The following is a 23,237-nucleotide window of genomic DNA, read 5'->3' as shown; positions in this document are numbered from 1 at the left end:
GCTGATAGAGAACCTGATGTTGCTGTTGCACCTGACACATTTTTTGCTTTAAGAACCAAGGAGGGGTCTGTGAACGTGTACGTGTCAGGATTTCAAAGGAAACTAATAACGTCATTGAAGGCTCGTATCTTTTTCCCTCGTGGATCACATCTTTCTGTGTGTTGGGTCATTTGGCCCCCTCATTTCTGTGTCTCTCCCCATCCTTGCCCTGCCTGGTCCTTTCCTCCCCATGCTTCCTCTCCTATTGCCTCACCCAGCTTTCCGCATTCCTTCTGATTTTCTATCTTCACACTGTCATTCCCCCGCTCTTCTCCAGTGTAGACTGCATGTTTTCCCATTTCTTTCTTCTGTTTTGTTATCTCACTGCCCCTGTGGCTCTTCTGTCTCTTCATGCCTTCCTGGTCTGGCCTTCACTCATTTCATTCATCCTATGGGGTGCCTCCATGGTTACTGTCTTCAGGCTGCTATTCTAGCTCATGGTTCCAAACTGGAGTACTCTACTTCGGTGACCCAACATGATCTTAAAGACTTGCTTATGCACCTCTGACAAATCAAGATGCACAACCCCTGGACACCTTCAGAAAGCCACAGGGCTTCTAGTTTCTCAGATGATCACCGTATTGGCATCCTATTGCTGCTGTAAGAAACTAACTCAAACCTCGTGGCTTCATCATCTTACTGTCTTGCATGTCAGAAGCCCTAAAATAAGTTGATGGCCGGGTTGGTTCCTCCCACAAGCTCTGGGAAGAATCTGGTCCTTGCCTTTTCCAGCTTCTAGAGACCTCCCTCATATTTTGTCTCGTGACGCCCTCCTCACACTTCAAAGCCCATCGGCACAACCTCTGCTTCTGTTATCTTTCCTTTGCATTGACCCTTCTGCCTTCCTCATAAATAGAGCCTTGTGATTACATGTAGCCAACCTAGATAATCCAGCCTATCTTCCTGTTTCTAGATCCTTATTTTAATCATATCTGCAAACTCCTTTTTGCCGTGTAAGGTAACATAGTCCCAGATTCTGGGGACTGGGATGTAGACATCTTTGGAGGCCCTTTTTCTGCCTACCACAGTCATGATGAGTTGGGGCAGTGTTGCTGGCTGATGACACACACAACCTCTAAAACATTCTTTTATATTCCCCATTAGTCTCCATTGTAAATATGGATTCTTTGTCTAGGGTTTGGGGTTTAAGTCTGTTAATTTAACATAAACTCATTTTTCTCTTCTACCCCTGGAATGTTTTTTTGCCACTGAGGCTGTGATTCTTTTTTTTTTTTTTTTTTTTTTTTTTTATTTTTTTACTTTTTTATTTTTTGTTATTGTACTTTAAGTTCTAGGGTGCATGTGCATAACGTGCAGGTTTACTACATATGTATACTTGTGCCATGTTGCTGTGCTGCACCCATCAACTCGTCAGCACCCATCAACTCGTCATTTACATCAGGTATAACTCCCAATGCAATCCCTCCCCCCTCCCCCCTCCCCATGATAGGCCCCGGTGTGTGATGTTCCCCTTCCTGAGTCCAAGTGATCTCATTGTTCAGTTCCCACCTATGAGTGAGAACATGCGGTGTTTGGTTTTCTGTTCTTGTGATAGTTTGCTAAGAATGATGGTTTCCAGCTACATCCATGTCCCTGCAAAGGACACAAAGTCAGCCAGTATTTCCTGAGTTCTATTTATTGTGCACCTGGGTACACAAAATGAATAAGATACGACCCTGGACCTTATGATCTGCTAGAGGAGAAAGGTGTTACTGCAGGGGAGTACATGTTGTGTTGATTTCATTTTCTGGATATCTTTAGGTTCCTTCCCTTCCTCTCTGTCTTCTTTCTTTGTGTCATTTGTTATTATGATTTCTGAAAACAATTTACCCATTTTCCCTTGACATCAGTTGGGGTCACGCCCTATCTCCTCCAGTCCATTACTATACACACAGAGGTGTTTGTGTTACCTCTTTGCCTAAGGTCCTTCCATTCCCAGCATCAGAATATACTGAAATCCTCAACATGTTGTATTTCTTGTTGGAGTCTGTATTGTGCTTTTCCTTCCAGCCTTTTTATCTGCCATTCCAAGAAACACTTCTGTCCTTGCCATATGGGATAAGTTATACTTCCCTTAGAATTCCCCTAGAGTTTTCCTATACTTTCCCTGTAGTTCTTTTATAGTTCTCATATAGTTCCCCATAGTTACCCTATATTTCCCCTACAGTTCTGTGTTCTCTCTTGGCTCCTGACTCTGGAGAGCTTCTCTTATTCACTAGACTTTTCCTCTTTATTCCCTGCCTAAGAAACTTCTGTGCATACCCAAGCCTGGGCTCAAGCAGTGCTTCCTAGAAAGCTTGCACTGACACCATCTCCAGGACTATAGTTTGAATATTTGTCCCCTCCAAAACTCATGTTGAAATGTTAATCTCCAGTATTAAATCAGTATTGAATCTCCAGTGTCATGAGCGAGAGGTGGGGCCTTTAAGAGGTGATTGGATCATCATAGAAGAGCCCTCATGAATGGATCAATCCATGTACGGATTAGTGGATTTGATGGGTTATCACGGGAGAGGGACCAGTGGCTTTATGAGAAGAGAAGGAGAGACTTGAACTAGCACACTCAGCCCCCTCACCATGTGATGCCCTGTGCTGCCTCAAGAATCTGCAGAGTTCTGGCTGGGCGTAGTGGCTCACGCCTATAATCCCGGCACTTTGGGAGGCCAAGGCAGGCAGATCATGAGGTCAGGAGATGGAGACCGACCTGGCTAACACGGTGAAACCTCGTCTCTACTAAAAATACAAAAAAAAAAAAAAAAAGAATTTACCCGGGTGTGGTGGCGGGCACCTGTAGTCCCAGCTACTCAGGAGTTTGAGGCAGAAGGCGTGAACCTGGGAGGTGGAGCTTGCAGTGAGCAGAAATCACGCCACTGCCCACCAGCAAGAAGGCCCTCACCAGATGAGGCCATTTGACTTGGGCTTCTTAGCGTCAATTACTGAAAGAAATACATTTCTTTATAAATTTTAGTTTCAGATATTCTGTTATAAACAACAGAAAACAGACTAAGACATCTAGTCAGGTCTCCTCCTCCTCTGTCCTATGGGAGGCAGGTCGCTGCTCTGTATTGTAATTATTGCCTTGTCTGTTTTTTTTCTAGCCAGACAATAGACTCAATTAGGTCAATGATGGTTCTTTTAATTTTATGTTATGTTATATAGTGTGTGCTCCACAAAAGATTGTCACCGAATATTGGTTGAATGAATTCCTGAATCCATGCACATGTGAATGGTTTAATACCAAATGGCCTGCAGATTTGAGTAAGATGTGTGATTCGCTGTTCCTGTGTAGATTCTAGGCTAAAAGGATTGCTGCTTAGCACTTGGTTTCTCCTCCCTATGTACTGTTTCTCTTAAAGCTGAATCTGACTTTTCATGTGATTAAGTACATGAGTTAAAATTTTTTAAAGGCTCTTTCCTGAGAGTTCGTATGACTCACTAGAGTCATGCAGGGCTCCTAGTCCGAGGCTGTTTATTTTATAGGGCCCATCTGTGGCATGAAGACAGTGCGACTGTGAGTCATAGTCCTCTCAGCACATGCGTAAGTCCAAGAAGGAGGTTTTCTGATACTTGAGCGCCCTCAGAACAGCCTTGAGTAGTTGTGAGGGGTCAGTAAGTGCAAGCTTGAGATTGCTTTTGAATAAACATTCTTTTGAGAGATACTTCTATTTGGAGAAATATTAGGAGATTATTACAAAAGTATATTGTTACAGGATTCATGCCACAAGTAAATAGATAAATAAATGGATAGATAGCCCCAAGGCCTGTTTGTTGTTGTTAATAAACAAATACTTACAGATATGAAATCTGCCTTTATGGGTTAATTTCTTTTCCCTTCAAAAACCAGAGATGTGGTTCTTTTTCAGTTAGAAACAAGACTGTGGAGTAGTATGTCTAAGATTATCCTTAGGGCTAGAATTTGCTTATTTCCTGGAGTAGGGTGAGAATCGGAGACTGAGTATCTATGGAAAACAGAGAGGAACCTTTCTCCTGTTGTATTATTCATGCTAAATTTGGTTTTGTTTCATTTTTTAACTTGATGGTGTCTATGAGAACAAGTTTAGGGCATTTAGTGAAAAAAACACAGACATATGTGGGACTTTATATTCTGACCTATGACATTTTATGGTGTAAACAAGACTGTTTTACAGATAGTACTAAAGATACTGTTGGTGGAACTGTTCTTCCCCACTCCTGATGTTTCCTTCCAAGTGGCAGGAACTGTACTATTGCAGCACTCCTGTCTGCCTTCTCACTGCCCAAGCTGAAGCTGCCTGGGAGGAAGGGCTGAGCATGCCTAGCCCAGCCCCTTCTTTGGGGAGCTGACTGCCTATGGGAACCCTGTCCCTCCATCGTGTGAGTTTTACAGCAGCACTCAACATATGGGAGGCCTCGTGGTTTTCTAGTGTGGCCTGGGACTGGGTTGGTGAGTCTGTTTAATTCTGTGCTTCAGGAATAGCAAGCCTATTGTTCCTGCACTCTTAAGTCATACTCCTCGGTGTCAGGTTTATCAGTAATAAAGGTGGTACTTTGATAGCCACTCTACCTTTCTCCTTGAATTCATCCCTCAGGTGTTCCAATGCTCGGGCAGGGCTGCATGGTACCAGTCGTTATGCCTGTGTCCTTGCATATGCCTGTGAGTTCTCCCAGCAGCCCTGACAGTGAGGGTTATCATCTCCTCTTTACAGATTAGTAACTGAGGCTCTATGAAGGTTACCCACTCTGGATGGTCACTATGGGTTTGGCACGCTGGTCAGGCTAACTCCCAAACTTGTGTCCCTTAGGAGATTCAGCCAATGAAAATATCATAGATAAAAACCTTTAAAGGACTTTGCATAATATAAATCACTGGGTAATACAGATGAGTTCTGTTCCTTTGTAGGCTGGCATTTTCATAGCTATGAATATAAACATTTTAATATAGCCTGCAAGTCCCTGAGTAGACAGGTGCTTTCTCACCTCTCTAGCTCCATTGGCTGCCTTAACTTCATCCAGAGCCTCCATCTCTTTCTCACCATCTTGAGCTTCCTATAGCGTTTCCTGTAACTAGAATGCTCTTCCCCTCCCACCCTTTCCCTTTGCCTGGTTAGCTTCTGTTTACCCTTCAGATCTCAACTCACATGTCACTTCCTCAGACTAGCCTCCCACATCCACTGTATCTGCAGTTGGTCTGCAACGGGGTTTCTCCTAGCCAGCTCATCTTTCCTAAACCACCCAGGCCATCGTTTGTGATTATGTATTCACTCTAAACCTATACGCCCCAAACAACTGCAGGCCCATAAACCCAGCCACCACTTTTCTTTTGTGTACCATTGTAATCATGCTGTCTTGACATAGTGATAGCACCTGGTTGGGATGCCAAGAGTGGTTGCTGGGTGAATAATGGACATAGTGCTTGGGCATTATGCTTGGCATAATAATCATGTATTAGCCTTGAGGTCTTTGTCCATTGTTTTTTTTACTAATACTTAAAAATAACATGTTAAAGATAGCCTTTTTTCCTGATTATGAGATACACACACACACACATGTTTTCAGCTTTCAGGGCTGGATATTCATATTTGTCTATGGAGGACTGTTGGTGTGAGAAACTTTATATATATATATATAGAGAGAGAGAGAGAGAGAAGAGAGCGCATGAGAGCAAGGGCACGCACAAGAGAGACAACTAAAATCTCTAACCTGCTTTTGAGGCTTTAAACTATTGGAAGCATAAAATGGATTTCCAAGTGAGCATAACTAAAAGGGTTACTTAACATACAGGGATAATAAAAGACCAAACTGCCCCAGCTGCGGAACCTTCTTTATGTGGTCCTGGGGATACGGGATGTAGAGAGGAACCTCTCTTGTTACACAGGAATGCCATTTAATAGTTACTAGGCACCTACTTCTGCTTGGTTTTGTATATCCAGGAAGAATGTCAAAAGGGTCAAGCTATTGTTTTAGTCCTGTTCAATAGGGAGTACTCTAAAACCTAACTTATATTTGAATGTTATTCTTAATACCGTGTTTATTATTTCATTTATAAAATGAGGTCAGTAATAGGGTAGTGGGTGAGCTACTTTTATTTCCTAGTCAGGCATAAAAATAAGAGAAAGTGCTATAAGACCAAATGTTGATAGTTTGAGAACAAGGAAATGGGAAAATGTTCTAAGACCAAATGTTGATAGCTTGAGAACAAAGTAACAAGTTTTCTGTATTTTTACTCCCCCGTTGCACTAATTCAACATAATTACTATTTTGAAGAAGCAAAACCAAAAATTTCTTCACACTTAATTTTGCATCGCTCAGTCTTTAAAGTGTTGGTCATGGCAGAATTTTAGTTTCCTGCTCAGCTGTTCTTCTGGCACAACTGCCCATGGGTAATAAACAACTGCACTAAGATCTGCGTGAAAATAGCATAGGTAATATGCCATTGGGTGTCTGACTGTTTTGCTCTGACAGCTTATATTGCCTTTTTTGTGTCCTCCTCATCCCCCTTGATACAGGGCATTGATGTACGAGATGCTCCTCTGAAGGAAATCAAGGTGACCAGCTCCCGACGCTTCATTGCTTCATTTAATGTTGTGAATACCACCAAACGAGATGCCGGAAAGTACCGCTGCATGATTCGCACTGAAGGAGGTGTTGGAATATCAAACTATGCAGAGTTGGTAGTTAAAGGTATTTAATGTGTTTTTATACCCCAGAATATTCTTCTAAAGTAGGTATGTTAGGTGGCTGTTAGTTCATTATCCCTTTAAAGCTCAAACTTAACCCTTGTCTGTTTCTGAACAGTGGTTTGATGACAGGCTATTCTGATGGATTGCATTTTAAGTACAGATTTTGCATGTGAACAATATTTTTGAAAAATGTATTTTATCTATGTTGATTTAGTTGCATACGAAACAATGAATGTGTTCTTGGCAAAGTCTTCTGCCGGCTCTATATACAGAGATTACAACCTATAAATTTTTTTTAAGGAATAGAATTTTTTACTCATAGAAAATCACTTAAAATGCAAATATTCATCAGCCAGGGTGTTTATGATAGCAGGGTGGTTAATAAAATGAAGCAGTATCAGTATAAAAATGCTCAGTCATATCACACAAGCCATATTGATAATACTGTGTTAACATTCATAATGTTCCAGTTAGGTTCTATTACTATATTTTGCATGACTGAAAAATTGAGTCATTATATTTAAGAAGGTGGGGGATGAGGGAAAATAGAAAGGGGAAATAAGTTTCTTTTAGCTGGTTTAATGGGTTTTTTGTAGGCTGAGGAATTTATAGCATTAAGCCACCAAGACAATTTTTGGTCCCAGACAGGATAATTTCGACTTCGAGGTGTACCATGAGGCATTTTTAGACAACCTGTGGCAAGCCATTGCTATTTTTCCTAGAAAAACAGAATGAGGCCTGCTTTAAGAAAAGTTTTCCCTGCATTTGTTAAATATGGCACATAAAATTGACCTTTCTACATATATAATCCCAGCACTTTGGGAAGCTGAGGCCAGAAGTTCCAGACCAGCCTGGGCAACATACTGAGACCCCATCTCTACAAAAATTTTTAAAAATAAAAAAAGTTAGCCAGGTGTGGTGGCACTGCCTATGCTCCCAACTACTTAGGTGGCTGAGGTGGGAGGACTGCCTGAGCCCAGGAGTTCTAGGCTGCAGTGAGCTGTGATTGTGCCCCTGCATTCCAACCAACCTGTACAGAGTGAGACCCTGTCTCTTAAACAAAAATTGTCTGTTTTTTATGTGGTGTTGCTTTTATCTGCACATTTCTCAAGATAGGCAGCTTTAAAGATTGCTGGATTCAAATCCCAGAGCTAGGTATGTGGATGTGGGCCAGTGGCTTGCCCTGTGTATGCTGCTGTTTCCTTGTGTGTAAGGTAGATATCAGATAATCTTATCTACCTTATAGGGTTATGAGGAAGATGAAATGCAAAGTGTATATTATATATACGACACTTAGAACAGTGTACATAGTGAGCGGTGGATGCTTGACAGGCCCTTGGTGGGAAGGGAGAGGAGGACAGGGATAAACAACTCTCTGATCCAGTCTGTCAGTGGTCTTCACTGGAGAATGGATGTGAGAACTACGTTTCTAACTTTTTGAAAATATAAATACCTGCCCACCTATTGTCTCCTTCCCCCTCTTGCCACACCCATATTGAGTCAGAATATCCAGGGACACAGCCTCTGTTATAAGACCTTCCGCTGGGTCAGCCACGTGCTCTGTTGTGAGATCACCACTGCCAATGTTAGTTAGTCACATGTAGCTTATGGGGGACAGTGCACCCCAGTGAGGCCACCTCGAGAATTGATCGTCTGCAGCGGTGACTGATGTTCGGCATAAGGAAGTGCACATTAAGATACCTACTCGGATAATGTATTTGTCCCAGCAGATTTTTTTTTTTTTTTTTTTTTTTTTTTTTTGAGACGGAGTCTCGCGCTGTGTCACCCAGGCTGGAGTGCAGTGGCGCGATCTCGGCTCACTGCAAGCTCCGCCTTCTGGGTTCACGCCATTCTCCTGCCTCAGCCTCCCGAGTAGCTGGGACTACAGGCGCCCGCCACCACGCCCGGCTAGTTTTGTATTTTTAGTAGAGACGGGGTTTCACCATGTTACCCAGGATGGTCTCGATCTCCTGACCTCGTGATCCGCCCGCCTCGGCCTCCCAAAGTGCTGGGATTACAGGCTTGAGCCACCGCGCCCGGCCCCCAGCAGATTCTTAACATGTTTTTATTTGTGGTGCGACTTGAACCAGCCTAATATTTAGGTTTAAAGTCTGTAACAAAACTAAGATTCTTCCCTGCAGCACACACCTTACCCTCTTGAGAGTGCTCTGGCAAGTGAGGCATCGTGATGTACAAAAAGGACACTAGTTTGCCTACAAACTGTTTTGTCATTTTAGAGTTCATCATTCTCATCATCATCATTATTACTACCATTATTTAATTTTCATCTTGGTTCATTTGTTTGTGAGTATTTTTCCTTTTCTTTCAGTTGCTATACTGCTTCACTGTGACCTGCCACTACCCATGTTATTGATTAGTGGGATGCAAATCTAGTAGTATCTCTAAAAATTCCTTTGTGGAAAAGTTAACTTGTGGGAAGTTATAAGTGAATTATAAATTTCTAGTCTACCAGAGCTAACATAAATAGAAAGAATGAATGGGTTCGTATTCATGTTTGTGCACCATATTTTCCTGCCTTACGACAGTGTAGTAGTATCTTGGCTCACTGTGATAAAAATTTCCAGGGACTTATTTCCATTTCTGCGCACTGCCATAGCTCGTGACAATTTGCATGCAGTTAGGACTCAAATATGAAATTTAACTTTTTCTCCAGTTATAATTTTATGGCCATATTTTGTATATACATATATTTTTAAATGATATAGCATGCTAGATACTACTAGTTTTATAAAGTTATTACCTTGAAGCAATTACTTTAAAATATACACTAATGGTTTTAGGCCACTTGTCTATAATTTAACACTTCTTTATATATCATATAATATTTGGAGTGCTAATGTTTTACAAATGGGAGAAACTAAAGTCCATAGAGTTTTAACTTTTTAAGGTCACACACTGATTTGTGGCCAGCCTCCCAAATAAAGACCAAGTCCTTTAATTGACTAACCATCACTGTCATCTTTCTTCATGTCTAGCTACTTTTGGTAACCAAGGACATAAAAGTATTTCATATAATCTCTACAATGCATGTGTATATGCATATATATCAATACCCTACATAGTTACATTTCTGTATTTCATTCGTAAACATATTTCATACAGTTAAATATGATACTGACATATTTATTGATGTATCAGGCATTTACATATGCATATCAGTTAGATATATGTCCGTGTGCATGTAAGTACTCTCATTACTGGCTTGATTTAGAATAGTTTTATGGTGTTCTTTCACTTGAATTAAGAAATATTTTAAATTGCTTTTTATCACTTTGTACAGATTAAGATTCTTCTCTCCTCCCTCCTTCCTTCTTTACCTCTTTCATCCTTTCCCTTTGGGAAAATTTGTTGAAAATTTAAATGTTGGCCGGGCGTAGTGGCTCATGCCTATAATCCCAGCACTTTAGGAGGCCGAGGCTGGCAGATCACTTGAGGTCAGGAGTTCGAGACCAGCCTGGCCAACATGGTGAAACTCCATTTCTACTAGAAATACAAAAATTAACCAGCTGTGGTGGCACACACCTGTAATCCCAGCTACTCAGGAGGCTGAGGCTGGAGAATCACTTGAAGCTGGGAGGCGGAGGCTGCAGTGAGCCACGGTGGCACCACTGCACTGCAGCCTGGGCGACAGAGCAAGATTCTGTCTAAAAATGAAAATTTAAATGTTGCCTTATTCTTGTGCTGATTCTTCTGTAAACCAAAAGTCCTTTTGAATGTCTGTCCCAATTATTTCCAGGTTCTAGTTGAATCCTTCATTTGATTTAGTATATCTGGTATTTTTCTTAATGGAGAATTAATATAGAAAATATTATCAGGAAACAAATGCATTTAAGTCCCATCTAATTTAGGATACTAGTAACAATGTCTTAAATGAGTGAGTGTACTCATGACCCTTTGTGACTTTGTCCCTGAGTTTTATTTTGAATGGCAGTTCAGCAACCCTTGCTAGCATTTGCAACTCGAAAGTAATTAACTGCTCTTTCAGCCTGGCTACATAAATGCCTTAGGATGTACCATAAAGGCCCATTTCATGTCTCGGTTCAAGGAATCGCCTAATGATATGAAGTGATGTTAAATCATTGTGAGTTAAGGCAGAGCTGTTTAAGGAAATGAAAAACCCGCACAAAGTTTCAGTTTATAAACAACAGGAACAATATTTTAGTAAATTTACATTATGTTTTACTCTGAAGTAAGATTCATTCACAGTTTGTGTCTTATTTTGACTTAGTCAAATGAGATTTCCCTAGCAATTTAAAAAAGTCAGTATGACTTATCCCACCTTGAATATAAAAAAGAACTAAGACAACCAATTCAACAAAGGGAACCAGTGTTGCTGGTTTTAGCTGGTCTAGGAATTAACCCGGTATCATCTCAGGTGCAAACCTCACATGGTGCTAGCTTCCCTGAGGTCCTCTTCAGCAGGAAACATGGCTGTGATCGATTAGCTGTGTCTGCCATGCAAGAGGATGCAAGAGGGTAGCAGAAATTTCAGCAAGCAAGCCAGCATATTCCAGTAATAGGATAGAGCGGATTTTATTTTTCCTTGCATTTGTATGAGCAAAATGAGGAGTTAAAAACAGAACATGCCAAAAAGGCACAAACCACCCATAGATACAGTCTTTGAAAAAAATCACTAGATTTATTTTTTTCTGAGAGGGAGATTTATTCAGATAGAAATATGTTGTTTTGTACAATTATCTCATTTATCATGTGTGATGTCACCCACAGTGACAGCGGCATGTGGAATACCTTCATTTGGTGCCTAGAGAGCCTTTCAACAGGCATCTAACTAATATACTGGGAATACTATTTATGATAAGATTGACAATGATATAGAAAGAGAGTCAGTCTCAGATTTTAAACAATGAGAGGGACTTTCTTGGGTTGTAAAGTGTGTTTGCTAGTGATTTCTTAGTTTTATCAAGCTGGGCATGGTATGTTTTTTGCTTCAGAGCTTTCCCTTCTATTCACTGCTTTAGTAAGACTTATTACTGGAAGTTCCCTGAATGGCAGCAATGGTGGACTTCATTATCCAGAATGCTTGATTCTCCTGTAGTAGAATGAGTTCATTGTGATAGTTACTTTGGGAAAACGAGTCATCCTGGAAATGTATTTTTGATGAGATAAACTATAATTTCAGACATGTTTTTAAAGTGGTGATACCTTTGGAATATAAATATAAGGGAACAATTTAATGATATAGAAACTAATACCTTTGATGATTTTGAAGACATTCTCAATAAGGAGATTGACAATGAATGCTTCCTAGAGCTTAAATACTACTACTTGAGAGAACTTTTACCAGTTAACTTTAGTGAGAAAAAAAAATCCTTTGATATCTGTGTAACTGACTCACTCTCAAGATACTGTAATTAGTATCCTAAAACAGGCATCACTTTAATGTGTTTTTGTCTTGAGAATATTTTCTGTATTAATTCACCATTACAAAAAGTAACAGATATGCTAATTTGCATATGCTATGCACAGTGGTTGGTGTCCTAAAACAAATTAGGGTTATGCCTACTTGAATAAGCTTATGTGTTCAAAGATGGTTTATTTCACAACTTTGAATGCAGTGAAAATCTTTATCAACATGTTTTTTCTTATTAACCCAAACAAAATTGTTCTTATCAATTTATTCCTGAAATTTATTATCTTCTACATTTTAATAATTGATGCATGTTTAGCTCTTTTAAGACTGAAGACAAAGCATCTGAAAGACAGTTTTCTGATTTGCCTTTCAGAACCGCCTGTTCCTATTGCCCCACCTCAGCTCGCCTCCGTAGGGGCCACCTACCTGTGGATACAGCTCAACGCCAACTCCATCAATGGCGATGGGCCCATTGTGGCCCGAGAGGTGGAGTACTGCACGGCCAGTGGGAGCTGGAATGACCGGCAGCCAGTGGATTCCACGAGCTATAAAATTGGACACCTTGACCCAGATACAGAATATGAGATTAGTGTGCTTCTGACGAGGCCAGGGGAGGGTGGCACTGGCTCTCCTGGGCCAGCTCTCCGGACGAGAACAAAGTGTGCTGGTGAGTATAAGGAACCCTACAACTAATTGTCATTGTCTCTCCGGGTGTTAACTGGCAGCACTGGGGTTGATCAGATGACTAGCATGCTTCCCCTAGCTCTATCAAAACCTGTGTATGAACAGAAAATGCCCTTAGCCTGTGAATAGTCAGCTAACAGCTTGTGAACTTGAAGACCAGTAACCTCCAGGCTTGGTGTTTCTCAGCCTGCCCCCACCCTTTTTCCTATTGTTAATTTACTTCTTACTCTGAGTACCACATAGTTCATATAGGAATTGTCCGTGAAGTTTATAGAAACTGTCTACTCTAATGGTGTCCTCTAATAGGTCAGACTTTCTTATTTGGGCCCCTTTGTTTTATGTTCACAGTTAATGTGCTTGCAGCCTGGAGGGGCTCTGGAATAACAGATTCCATCTTAGAGATAGCCTTAAAGATGTGTTTTCATTGATGGGTGTTTAATGGAAGGTCTGCTGTCTAATGAGTTGGGCCCATTTGTGTCATAAGCAAGAGTGATTTATGTGCTGGGTGCAGTCTTTAGTTTCTTAGATTATAAATTTCTAATTGTGCTAAACCCGTTCTGCAACTTAAATAAAAGTAGGGTTAATGGAGAGAGAAGTGTAAAATCTTTCAAAAATCAAAACCTGAAGAAACTACCCAATTCGAGGTTGTAGTGTTGTTTCATATGACTACTCTCTGGTAGGAAGCAGAGAGAGACAGTATATTGGGATACTGAAGTGTTCTTTTATTTGTAAATGAGAAATTTCTGTGTTGAATTGTGTGCTGAGATGAAGAGATTCCATAAACTGTTATGGTGTTAGTTAATTATTCAGATAGCATTAGATAAGAATACATTTATCAATGTTTCATTTCTTTCTTAAGTTTTAAAAATGCTTGGCGTACTCAGACTCTACCTGGTAGGAGTAAGATAAATTATTAAACCTTAACCATTGTAGCTTGTTTTTAAATTTTTTCTTCATAATTTGTATTATACTATTTCCACAAGTTCGACGCTTATGGAAAATTCTGTATTTTAAAAAAGACTTTTGTTAGAAAAGGGAACAGGTACTTTTTTCTTCTGGGGATACATGCTATTGAGTACAAGGACTGGCCTGGGTTAGCAGACTGTGTACTTCCCTATTTTGTACATCTTTCATCTGTTTCTCAGACCCCACATCTGTATCCTCCTGGCACCTTTGTGCAGGCAGTCTGGTCGCTGGAATAAGACCTGCTGTTTTGAACTGGTGATTTCCCACAGCCCTGAGTGGTGGCTCTAAGGAGAAAGGAGAATTTCCCAATCCTTTCTCTTCCTGTCTTCTTCAAACCTCGTCGTCTCCTCTATTTAGTTGAATAAATTCTGTCATTGTTGTAAAACAGTTTTATCTTATCATTTGTTGCAATGCAAACAATAGCTGTGGATAATACTGCCTCTGTCATTTTACACGATAGGCATTAGTTTCAAATCTGTTATTTTACCACTGCCTTATGAATTCTCCAGGGCAGGTTCTTTGATCCCCATAATACAGATGGTGAAAGTGAAGCCTACGTGAGCTCCTTTCCACTTATAAGCTCACTCTGTAAGAAGTAAGTTTAGTGTTATTTCACTTTAGTGTTAAGAATTCCTGTTTTGGGCATGGCAATGTATGGTTTCTCTCTCTCTCCAAAAACAGGTTAGAATTTCATTGTTTAGGCCGGGTGCAGTGGCTCACGCCTGTAATCCCAGCACTTTGGGAGGCTGAGGCGGGTGGATCATGAGGTCAGGAGATCGAGACCATCCTGGCTAACATGGTAAAACCCTGTCTCTACTAAAAATACAAAAAAAAAAAAAAAAAATTAGTCAGACGTGGTGGCAGGCGCCTGTAGTCCCAGCTACTCGGGAGGCTGAGGCAGGAGAATGGCATGAACCTGGGAGGCGGAGCTTGCAGTGAGCTGAGATTGCACCACTGCACTCCAGCCTGGGCTACAGAGCAAGACTCCATCTCAAAAAAAAAAGATATTTTCATTGTTTAGACTGGAGAGAGAATGTGATCTGTTTCAATTTTAGTCACTAGCAGCCCCACCTACATAATGTTTCCAGTCCTGTTCTTTTTTTAAAAAAACACATTTTTGCCTTTTCTTTTGGTTTTGTGTCTGTACATCTCAGCTATTGACACATTGCTGTATATATTTCCACTGATTATAATGCATGTGTCTGTGTTTTCAGGAAGCCTTTTGATATTGCTGCATGATGTGTAAATGGATAATGCTCAAAGAAACAAAATAACTTTTAATAATAGATTGACAGTTATTTTTAAGAAATGAAAACCAATTTTGAATTGATATTTGTAGGCCTACACTGTGCCTCGATGTATGAAACCTCACCTAAGCCAAGAAACCTAATGATGATGCCCCCTTTCATCTTCATTGTTTGCAGCCTGCAGTTGGTGTTCTTTGTGATGCATGATCTGGTGGTGCCCTGCGCTGGCATGGAGTCACCCTCGGAAAATAGAGGGAGATATGTTAGGTGAAAGGGTCAGAGTTAGAAAGAAGAGAGTGAGGCATGTTTGGTGGGTGAGGAAAGTGAAAGGCGAGGAAAGTGAAGTCAAATGAGACTTTTTGCTATAGAAAGAAATATAGTTCACCCTTCTTCACCTGGGGTTTTGAGAAAATCTGCAGGTAATATCAGTAATCACTGTTTATGATCTGTGTGGAATTTTGGGAAGCAGGAGCAAGTTAAAGGGAAAAAGATGCTGTAAATTATAGACTGAAAATTTGGCATGAGTCCCAAAGTGTTATTCAGATGGTTTGTGAGCATTTAGAGCACCTAAAGAGCGAGTCATGGATTTCATAAACCTGGGCGAGACGAGGAGCATTCTGCAGCGATAAGTGGAAAACCTCCTTGGCCAGCGGCAAATGGTGGATGAATCTAATAGGGTGATACGTAATAGGAATAAATCTAAATCCTTCCCGTATGGTTCAGAAAAGCCAAGAGTACTGGCTTCGAATTAGAGTAATACAATTTAGCAGCAATATGTATGAAGAAGAGATTGAGGATTTGGCTTCAGTGCAGATGAATCTGCAATATCATTCATCTTGTATTAATTATCCCTGTGATGTTAGTGCCTCACCATCCTCTGCAAAAAAAAAAAAAATCCTAAAATAATCTTAGGTTGCATCAGGAAAGCAAAATGCCCATATTGAAGGAGGTGATAGCCTTAATCTGCCAGTGCTGTTTAGGCTTCCCATAATTCTCACATTTATTTCTAGTTCCTGCTTTTTAAGAGAGACAGCACAAAATAGATTTTTGCCCATGGGGAGGGCAATCAGGATAGGAAAGGGTATGGAACCTTTTACAACTAATGAGGAATGGTGGAAGGAACTGAGAAGGGGATGGGGAGGAAAGGGTACCTGTGTAAACTCAACAAGAGCTGAGTGAGTTTCTTGTGGCTGATTTGTTCAAGCATAACCTGACATGGTAGAAAGTGATTTCTATATTCAGAAGAGGATTGAGCTGGTTGACCTTGAAGATCTCTTCAGTATGAAATTCTATGATTCATTTCTTGCTTTCTTTCTGATGAGATGATCCACCGGATATTTCTACCCTGAAAGTCTTTCAGTTTCATTTTTATTTCATCCTTGTCTAAATACTCTGTAATCATGCTTATCAAGTACTATTCTTTGGGCAGTGAAGGTCTGCTATTACGTTTCCAAAAATCTGAGCAAAGGGGGAGAACATATAAGTTTTTACTACAGTGAAGTAGAATAAATTTGAAGGACTGACTCACTCTGAGATTTCCCGCCTGAGTTTTGTGTTAAAATGTCACTTCAATTCATGAAATAATAGTGCTAGAGCCAGAGTCAGTGGTTGAGAACACGGGCTCTGGGAGCAGCCACCTAGGTTTTAGTTTAGGCTCTGCCTGGCACTAGACACAGGACTAGAGAAAAACTGCTAACCCTCTCTGGGCCTGAGTTGCCTTATCTATAAAACAGAGGTGATGATAATAATAATATGTATTTCATTGTTTTGTTCTGAGCCTTAATGAGCTAATGAATATCATTTGCCTAGAACAAACTCTCACATATAGCACATGGTCAATCAGAGTTAACTATCATTTGATAAATTTTTGTCTTTTAATGTTTTCATTCAGAAGAATTAGACACTGGCAACCTCATTACCCAATGTTTTAGAAATATTGCTTATCTGGGAAATGTAAAATCTGAGAACCATGGTTTCTAATGTGAGCTGATAGAATTCCTTACAGTTGTGCATTATGTTCTCATCTGTTAAATGTGTTTATTTTGGCCAAGCTCTGTTTTCATTTCTGTGCTGCATCAGTGACACCTGTCCTATCATTTTTTGGTGACACCCATGAAACTGTATTTAGCTTTTTGTATTAAAATGTCAAGATCACTATTTATTGCCCATCATCTGTGAAATGGAATTGATTTTCCTGTGTGGCTTGTAGACACAATCTCATTACCTGGTTGGATTTCTGCAAGGATTGTATAGTAACACAACTCCAAAATTCTTGCTTCTTATGCTTCTGAAAATTATTTCCAAATATATGCACAAGCTCTCCATGCAAGACCTTGATCCAATCACATAGCTTCCCTGATTCCACATCTTCATCTCTAATTTGGGGCAGCAACAGCTGCCCTGACTGTATCAGAGGTGGTTTTGAAGATCAGCTGAGATTTTATCTGTAAAGACATTTTTCACAATGATAAAATGCTCTGTCAATATGGGTTATTGTAAAAAGTGATTATAGTCAGAAGCGTCCGTCAAGCTTTATGTACATATCCAATTATTTTCCAACTTTGCAGTTCAGCTATAGTTGGGCAACTTTAGAGAGTTAAAATTACTTCAGCATCCAGTTAAACAAAATGCAATTTAGTTTGTGATTTCTAATGTATCCTATATTCTCAAATTATGTGCAGACTATATATCACAAGCCATTGAATAGTAGCTACTTGAAACAGAGAAATGGGTGATGTTGTTAGATTAATTTTCACAGTGGGCTTTTTATGTGTTATTTGGAGATACTTCTTTTTATGTGTTCTGGTTATTGATTAACTGTGGTTAAGTAACTTGCTAATAACTGGCCTCAGGAGCTAACGAAGGATTATTATAAACTAATGACTAAGCAATTAAGATTGGTGAGAGTGAAACAAAGCTTAACTAAAATGTGTTCTTTAGAATTAATATACCTAAAAATATTTGAAAAAATAATGATTGTGCCTTAAAAAATTATCCATAAAATACATATTGAGCATCCATATTTGCCAGGCACTATTCCAGGCCCTGCCAGTAGAGTGACAAGATTTCTGCCTTCAGGACTTATGTATTTTGGGGTATTGGAGGAAGGGAGTATATAGGTAACATATATATATATACGTGTGGCCAAGGCAGGAGGACTGTTTGATACTAGGAGTTTGAGGACAGCCTGGGAAACTTAGCAAGACTCCATTGCTACAAAAAATTAAATTAAAAATAATTAGCTGGGCACTGTGGCATACACTTGTAGTCGCAGCTACTCGGAAGACTGAGATAAGAGGATAACTTGAGCCCAGGAGTTGGAGATTACAGTGAGCTGTAATCACACCACCGCACTCCAGCATTGACAGAGTAAAACCCCGTCTCTAATACATATTACACACACACCCACACACAACACGTGTATACAATATGCAGTGTCAGATAAATGATAAATGTTATGAAGAAAAATAGAGGAAGGGATAGAGAATAGAGAAGTAGGAGATGATATTTTTTATTAATTTTACTGTGTTTAGTAACAAAATTTACCATCTTAACCAGTTTTAAGTATACAGTTCGATCATGTTAAGTACATTCAGCCAATCTCCAGAATCTGTTTTTAATATATGGGTACATAGTAGGTATATATATTTATGAGCTACATGAGATATTTTGATATGGGCATGCAATGTGTAATAGTCACATCAGGGTAAATGGGGTATCCATCACCTGAAGTATTTATCCTTTGTGTTACAAACAATCCAGTTACATTCTTTGTTATTTTTAAATGTACAATTATTATTGACTTTTGTCACCCTGTTGTGCTATCAAATACTAGTTTTATTCAGAATCTTTACATCTTCCCAAACTGAAACACTGCATCCACTAAACGCTAACTCTCCACTCCCCTTCCCCATAACCCTGGCAACCACCAGTCTCCTTTTTGTCTCTACGGATTTGACTATTCAGATGTCTCCTATAAGTGGAATCATGCAGTATTTGTCTTTCTGTGACTGGCTTATTCCACGTAGCACAGTGCTCTCCAGGTTTATCCTTGTCATCACATGTGCGATTGCACCTTTTTAATTATGCTGATAATTGAATTGTGTGTATGTGTTTCATATAATTCTTTGTGAACGACTTAGAGACTGTAAGCACTGACTTTGCTTTTAGTTTAAAAGTGCACCTTCTTTATGATCTAGGGAGATGTTTACTAGTAAAGCCATGTACTGCTGGGTTCCTGAGGAGTCCAAGTACGATCAGGTATCCTAGAAACGTTCTGTCGGAACGGCAGAGCCATCCCATCCACAGCCAGCCTGCTGCTTGCTGGGAATAGGAGTGATGTATTAGAAGTCTTTAATAAATGTGATGTGTAAGAAGTATACACATTTTTATAAATGTGATGTTTTATAAAAGCGATAGTGTTTTTATAACTTGCATCTTTGTAATGATTAAGAGTGAGTGAGTTTTAATATCTGTCTGCATAGAGTTACATATTTGTCTGCCTGGTATATGCCTCGTTAGAGCTTTTTACATAACTGTAATAAAAACTTGGACTATGTATTACATTAAAATGTATTTTGTTATATTTAGGTGCTTCGATAAGATGCAGTTATAGCTATCTTATCTGCAGTATTTTCAGTGGCAGAAGATATTGGACATACTTGCCACTATTTGGAGTCATTTCACCTCTCAGTCTTTGTTCGTGTCTGCTTATCCCATTGTGGTATGCAGTTTTGTGAATCTCCTATTTTTTTGTGATGACAGTCGTGCTGTTGCACTTGAACAGATGTATTTGTGTAGCTTTCTTGTATCCTTGCCTTGTTCTTCTATGAACAAGCAACATACATAAACAAACACATATTTGGGGGTATTGGAGGGAGGGAATATGCAGGCAACATATGTGTACATATGGAGGATAAACAAAGGATTAGTGTTCCTTCACAGTAAGGACCCAACATTCCTGACTGTGGAAATTTTGTACTAACTACAAATTTACGGTGTTGTGTTTTCTTTTATCTTATGCCCTGAGATCATCTCTCACTGTGCCTTATGTAGTAGCACGCCCCGTCTGTCATACTTGGTCCAGTCTAAATGTCACTAAATTTAGATTCATATTGGTTTTGAAATATTAATTCGCTGTGTTTGCCTAGTGGCAACACTAGAGTGACTCATTTTAAGTATATGTGAATGAGATTCTCATGTTGGAAATGAGTAGTGACAGGTTCCTTGGCAAGGGGGCATTACATGAAGCCCGACGGCACCATGCCTGCATTCAGCTGAAGGCTGACCTCACTATTTTTTTATTATTTTTAGTTTCTTTTTGTGGGAAAAAAGGAAATAATTCTGGTTGAAATGGGAATAATCTGAAATTAAACCCTGCCAAAACCTGATTTATTTTCTCTTAAATCAAACCTAGTAGTATTTGTCTTTTCTGTACAGAATTATCACTGGCATTGCAACAAGTATCTGGACTTACGGGGCTGACCCTCGGGTACCTGGGACCATGTGGGAGCTAATCTAACAATGGCTGTTATTTGGAAGGAAGAAAAACCAAAGACCTCATTGAGTGGAGCATAATTTATTTTTAATTTAAGTTTATTTACCAGGGAAAAAAATTAAAGGTGTTCTAATTCTAAAACAGCTCTGCCAAAGGGCAACATGTTTTAATGAATTTTGAATACATTAAGCCATTAAAAACCTTTTTAAATTATGAACGTTAAAAGGGCATGAGGAGTACCTTCCCTATTAGACTGCAGATGTTAAATACTTTGGATCACATCGCAGTGTGCATAGGACAGGAACATACCAGCAATGCAGTGTCTTTTTTATTATATTCAGTCCCTTCCTTACAGATGTTTAGGCCCCAGAGATTTTGTAGTTAATACCTAAACCTCAAGTTCTGCTGCCCTTAAACTCTGATTCAGCACTTTCCGTGTGCTTGAACCCTAAGGCAGCGGCAGAAGGGTATAGAACAGAACTGCGGGAGCAATTCTGCATGAGAGGTTCAGAAGCTCCTCTAAAAAGTGCGGGCAGATGGAGGTGGTTGTTCGTAGAGTTATCCAGTGACTCTTAAAGTGTTGTGATGGGTTTCTGGAAGGTGTCAGGGAGGCCCCTTGGCTGTGAAAAGTGAGTGTGCTAACAGTACTCCTCAGCTTCCTCTAGGCTTGATTTTGAAATCTTTGTAGGTGGCTTCTTGTGTAGCTTTGAATACACTGAGGAGGCCGGGAAAATGAAGGAAAAGAGCTGGAGATTTCAACTGGGGACCTGTGGCCTAGCCCTGCTGTCCCTCCGATGAGCCATCTAACATGGGGAAGAATCACAGAACCGTTCCAGGCTGTGTTTTGTATGTCTATCTGTGAGGGGCTTGACCAGCTTCCTTGTTCTAGGGATCTGACAGGTCATCTGACCCCCTGTCAGAGGGGGTTTGCTATGGGAAAAACATGGTTGTTATTAGTCTGAGTCCTTGTCTGAGCACCAGCTACAGCTGTGAGCGTGGTCCTCCAGCCCCTGGCATGTGTGAGGATGCCTCTGCATTCTGCAGCAGTATCTCCTAGGAAAGGAAGATATCTACTAAATCTCTTTTGAACAATTCTTAGAGACCCCAGGCCATCTTAATTTCCCCCAAATCTCTTATACATTTAGCAAGAAAAAAAATTATTGATAATGACATGATTAATTTTTTATTAGAGCACATGCCTTAATTCTTTATCACATTTATAATGTGGAGAGGTTGTATTTTATGATCTTTATGTTAGCATTTATACTACACTGGGGTCCTATGTATAGTCTGTATGTACTGCATACGTATGTGTTTTGAAAGGACTTGGAGCATAATTGACTGCTTTAAATTATCATAAAGGCTTATACTTTTGTGACTGCCTTTGTGAACATTCAGAGGAGACAGTGTTCCCCTGGGAAACTTCTTTCACTTTACAGTCTGACTGACTTGGGTGGGTGAATGTTGGTTCTGGCACAAATAGCTAAAAACACTCAACAAATGAGTTAACCTTCCTATTCCTGGTTTCCTAATGCTTCTGGTTTTGTTTGTTTGTTTGTTTTTTTAACAGTACTAGCATTGTCTTCATAATGCAGCTGGGAAAATTACATATGCTAATGTAATTAGCAGGAACACTTGTTAGCAGAGTACTTTGGTCACCTGGTGGCTCCTGAATGAATTCTAAGTAGGTTTACTATTAAATGCTGATAGAAAATTAAGTTTTGTTACTGCCAGGGATATACACTCCTCTGGTGAAATCTTTCAATAGGACTTTTAAACTGAATGGATTGGGTTGCATTTGACACACATATAAGTTGCAGTTTAAGCAAAGCAATATATATATATATATATTTATATATATCTCCTCAAGGTAGTGCCAAGGAGAAAAAAAATGATCACATGTTCACTCGAACCTGGGAAAACTTTTTGTTTTGTCTCTTTAAGGTGTGGTCAGGATAGAAAATAGCATAGTGACCCAGGGTCCCCGTACTGCAGGGTGGCAAAGAAAATAGAATAACTGCAAATACTTTGTTTACATACGAGACATTGTTATGCTGTGGTTGTGGATGTATTGTAATTATTAGTGATATGATGAGTGTTTTTGACACTTTTAACTTTTTGGAGGGTTCTGCCCCCACTCTAACACTTTTTTTTTTTTTTGAGATGGAGTTTCGCTCTTTTTACCCAGGCTGGAGTGCAATGGCATGATCTCGGCTCACTGCAACCTCCACCTCCCAGGTACAAGCCATTCTTCTGTGTCAGCCTCCCAAGTAGCTCGGATTACAGGCATGCGCCACCACGCCCAGCTAATATTTTTGTATGTCGTGGAGACGGGGATTTCGCCATGTTAATCAGGCTGGTAGCCAGCTCCTGCCCTCAGGTGATCTACCCGCGTTGGCCTCCCAAAGTGCTAGGATTACAGGCATGTGCCACTGCGCCTGGCCCACTCTAACACTTGCAAGTTTATCCAGAGGACTCAAAGCTTGATGGCAGTTTGCTTAGAGACAGAAGGCTGAGGTGTCCTGGGGGACACATTTCTCTTTTGCTCATTTGCACACAGACCCCAGGAAGGCCTGTGAGCCCTTATTGAGTGAGATTGGATGACTGGGGTCTTGGTGTTGTGGATGTAAGGAATTAAAGCACACAGGTAAAATTGTTCACCATGAGGGCTGCTTCTGAGGCAGGCTTACCTTGTATCCAGTGTCCCTGGCCTGAGAGCGGACAGAGCCAGTCTTAGGATGGCCTTTGTCTTC

At 40.1% G+C, this 23,237-nt stretch overlaps 1 protein-coding gene across 4 annotated transcripts in view; it reads left to right on the top strand.

The window, feature by feature from the left end:
- The window catches only part of PTPRM (protein tyrosine phosphatase, receptor type M), an 840,737-nt gene that overhangs the window by 384,676 nt on the left and 432,824 nt on the right, over nucleotides 1–23,237 (top strand). For 3 of the 4 annotated variants that reach the window (XM_025365055.1, XM_025365057.1, XM_025365054.1), the window contains exons 6-7: nucleotides 6,525–6,699; nucleotides 12,464–12,757. In XM_025365055.1, coding sequence (XP_025220840.1) covers nucleotides 6,525–6,699; nucleotides 12,464–12,757 — 469 coding nt within the window. Of the gene's footprint in view, nucleotides 1–4,261; nucleotides 4,393–6,524; nucleotides 6,700–12,463; nucleotides 12,758–23,237 lie in introns of those variants that run through there. The other variant, XM_025365058.1, reaches the window with a different exon arrangement.

The sequence above is a fragment of the Theropithecus gelada genome, chromosome 18 (genome assembly GCF_003255815.1).
Source record: "Theropithecus gelada isolate Dixy chromosome 18, Tgel_1.0, whole genome shotgun sequence".
In the NCBI taxonomy this organism is placed as follows: domain Eukaryota; kingdom Metazoa; phylum Chordata; class Mammalia; order Primates; family Cercopithecidae; genus Theropithecus; species Theropithecus gelada.
The sequence above is the reverse complement of the archived record's forward strand: the minus strand, read 5'-3'. Positions and strand labels throughout refer to the sequence as shown.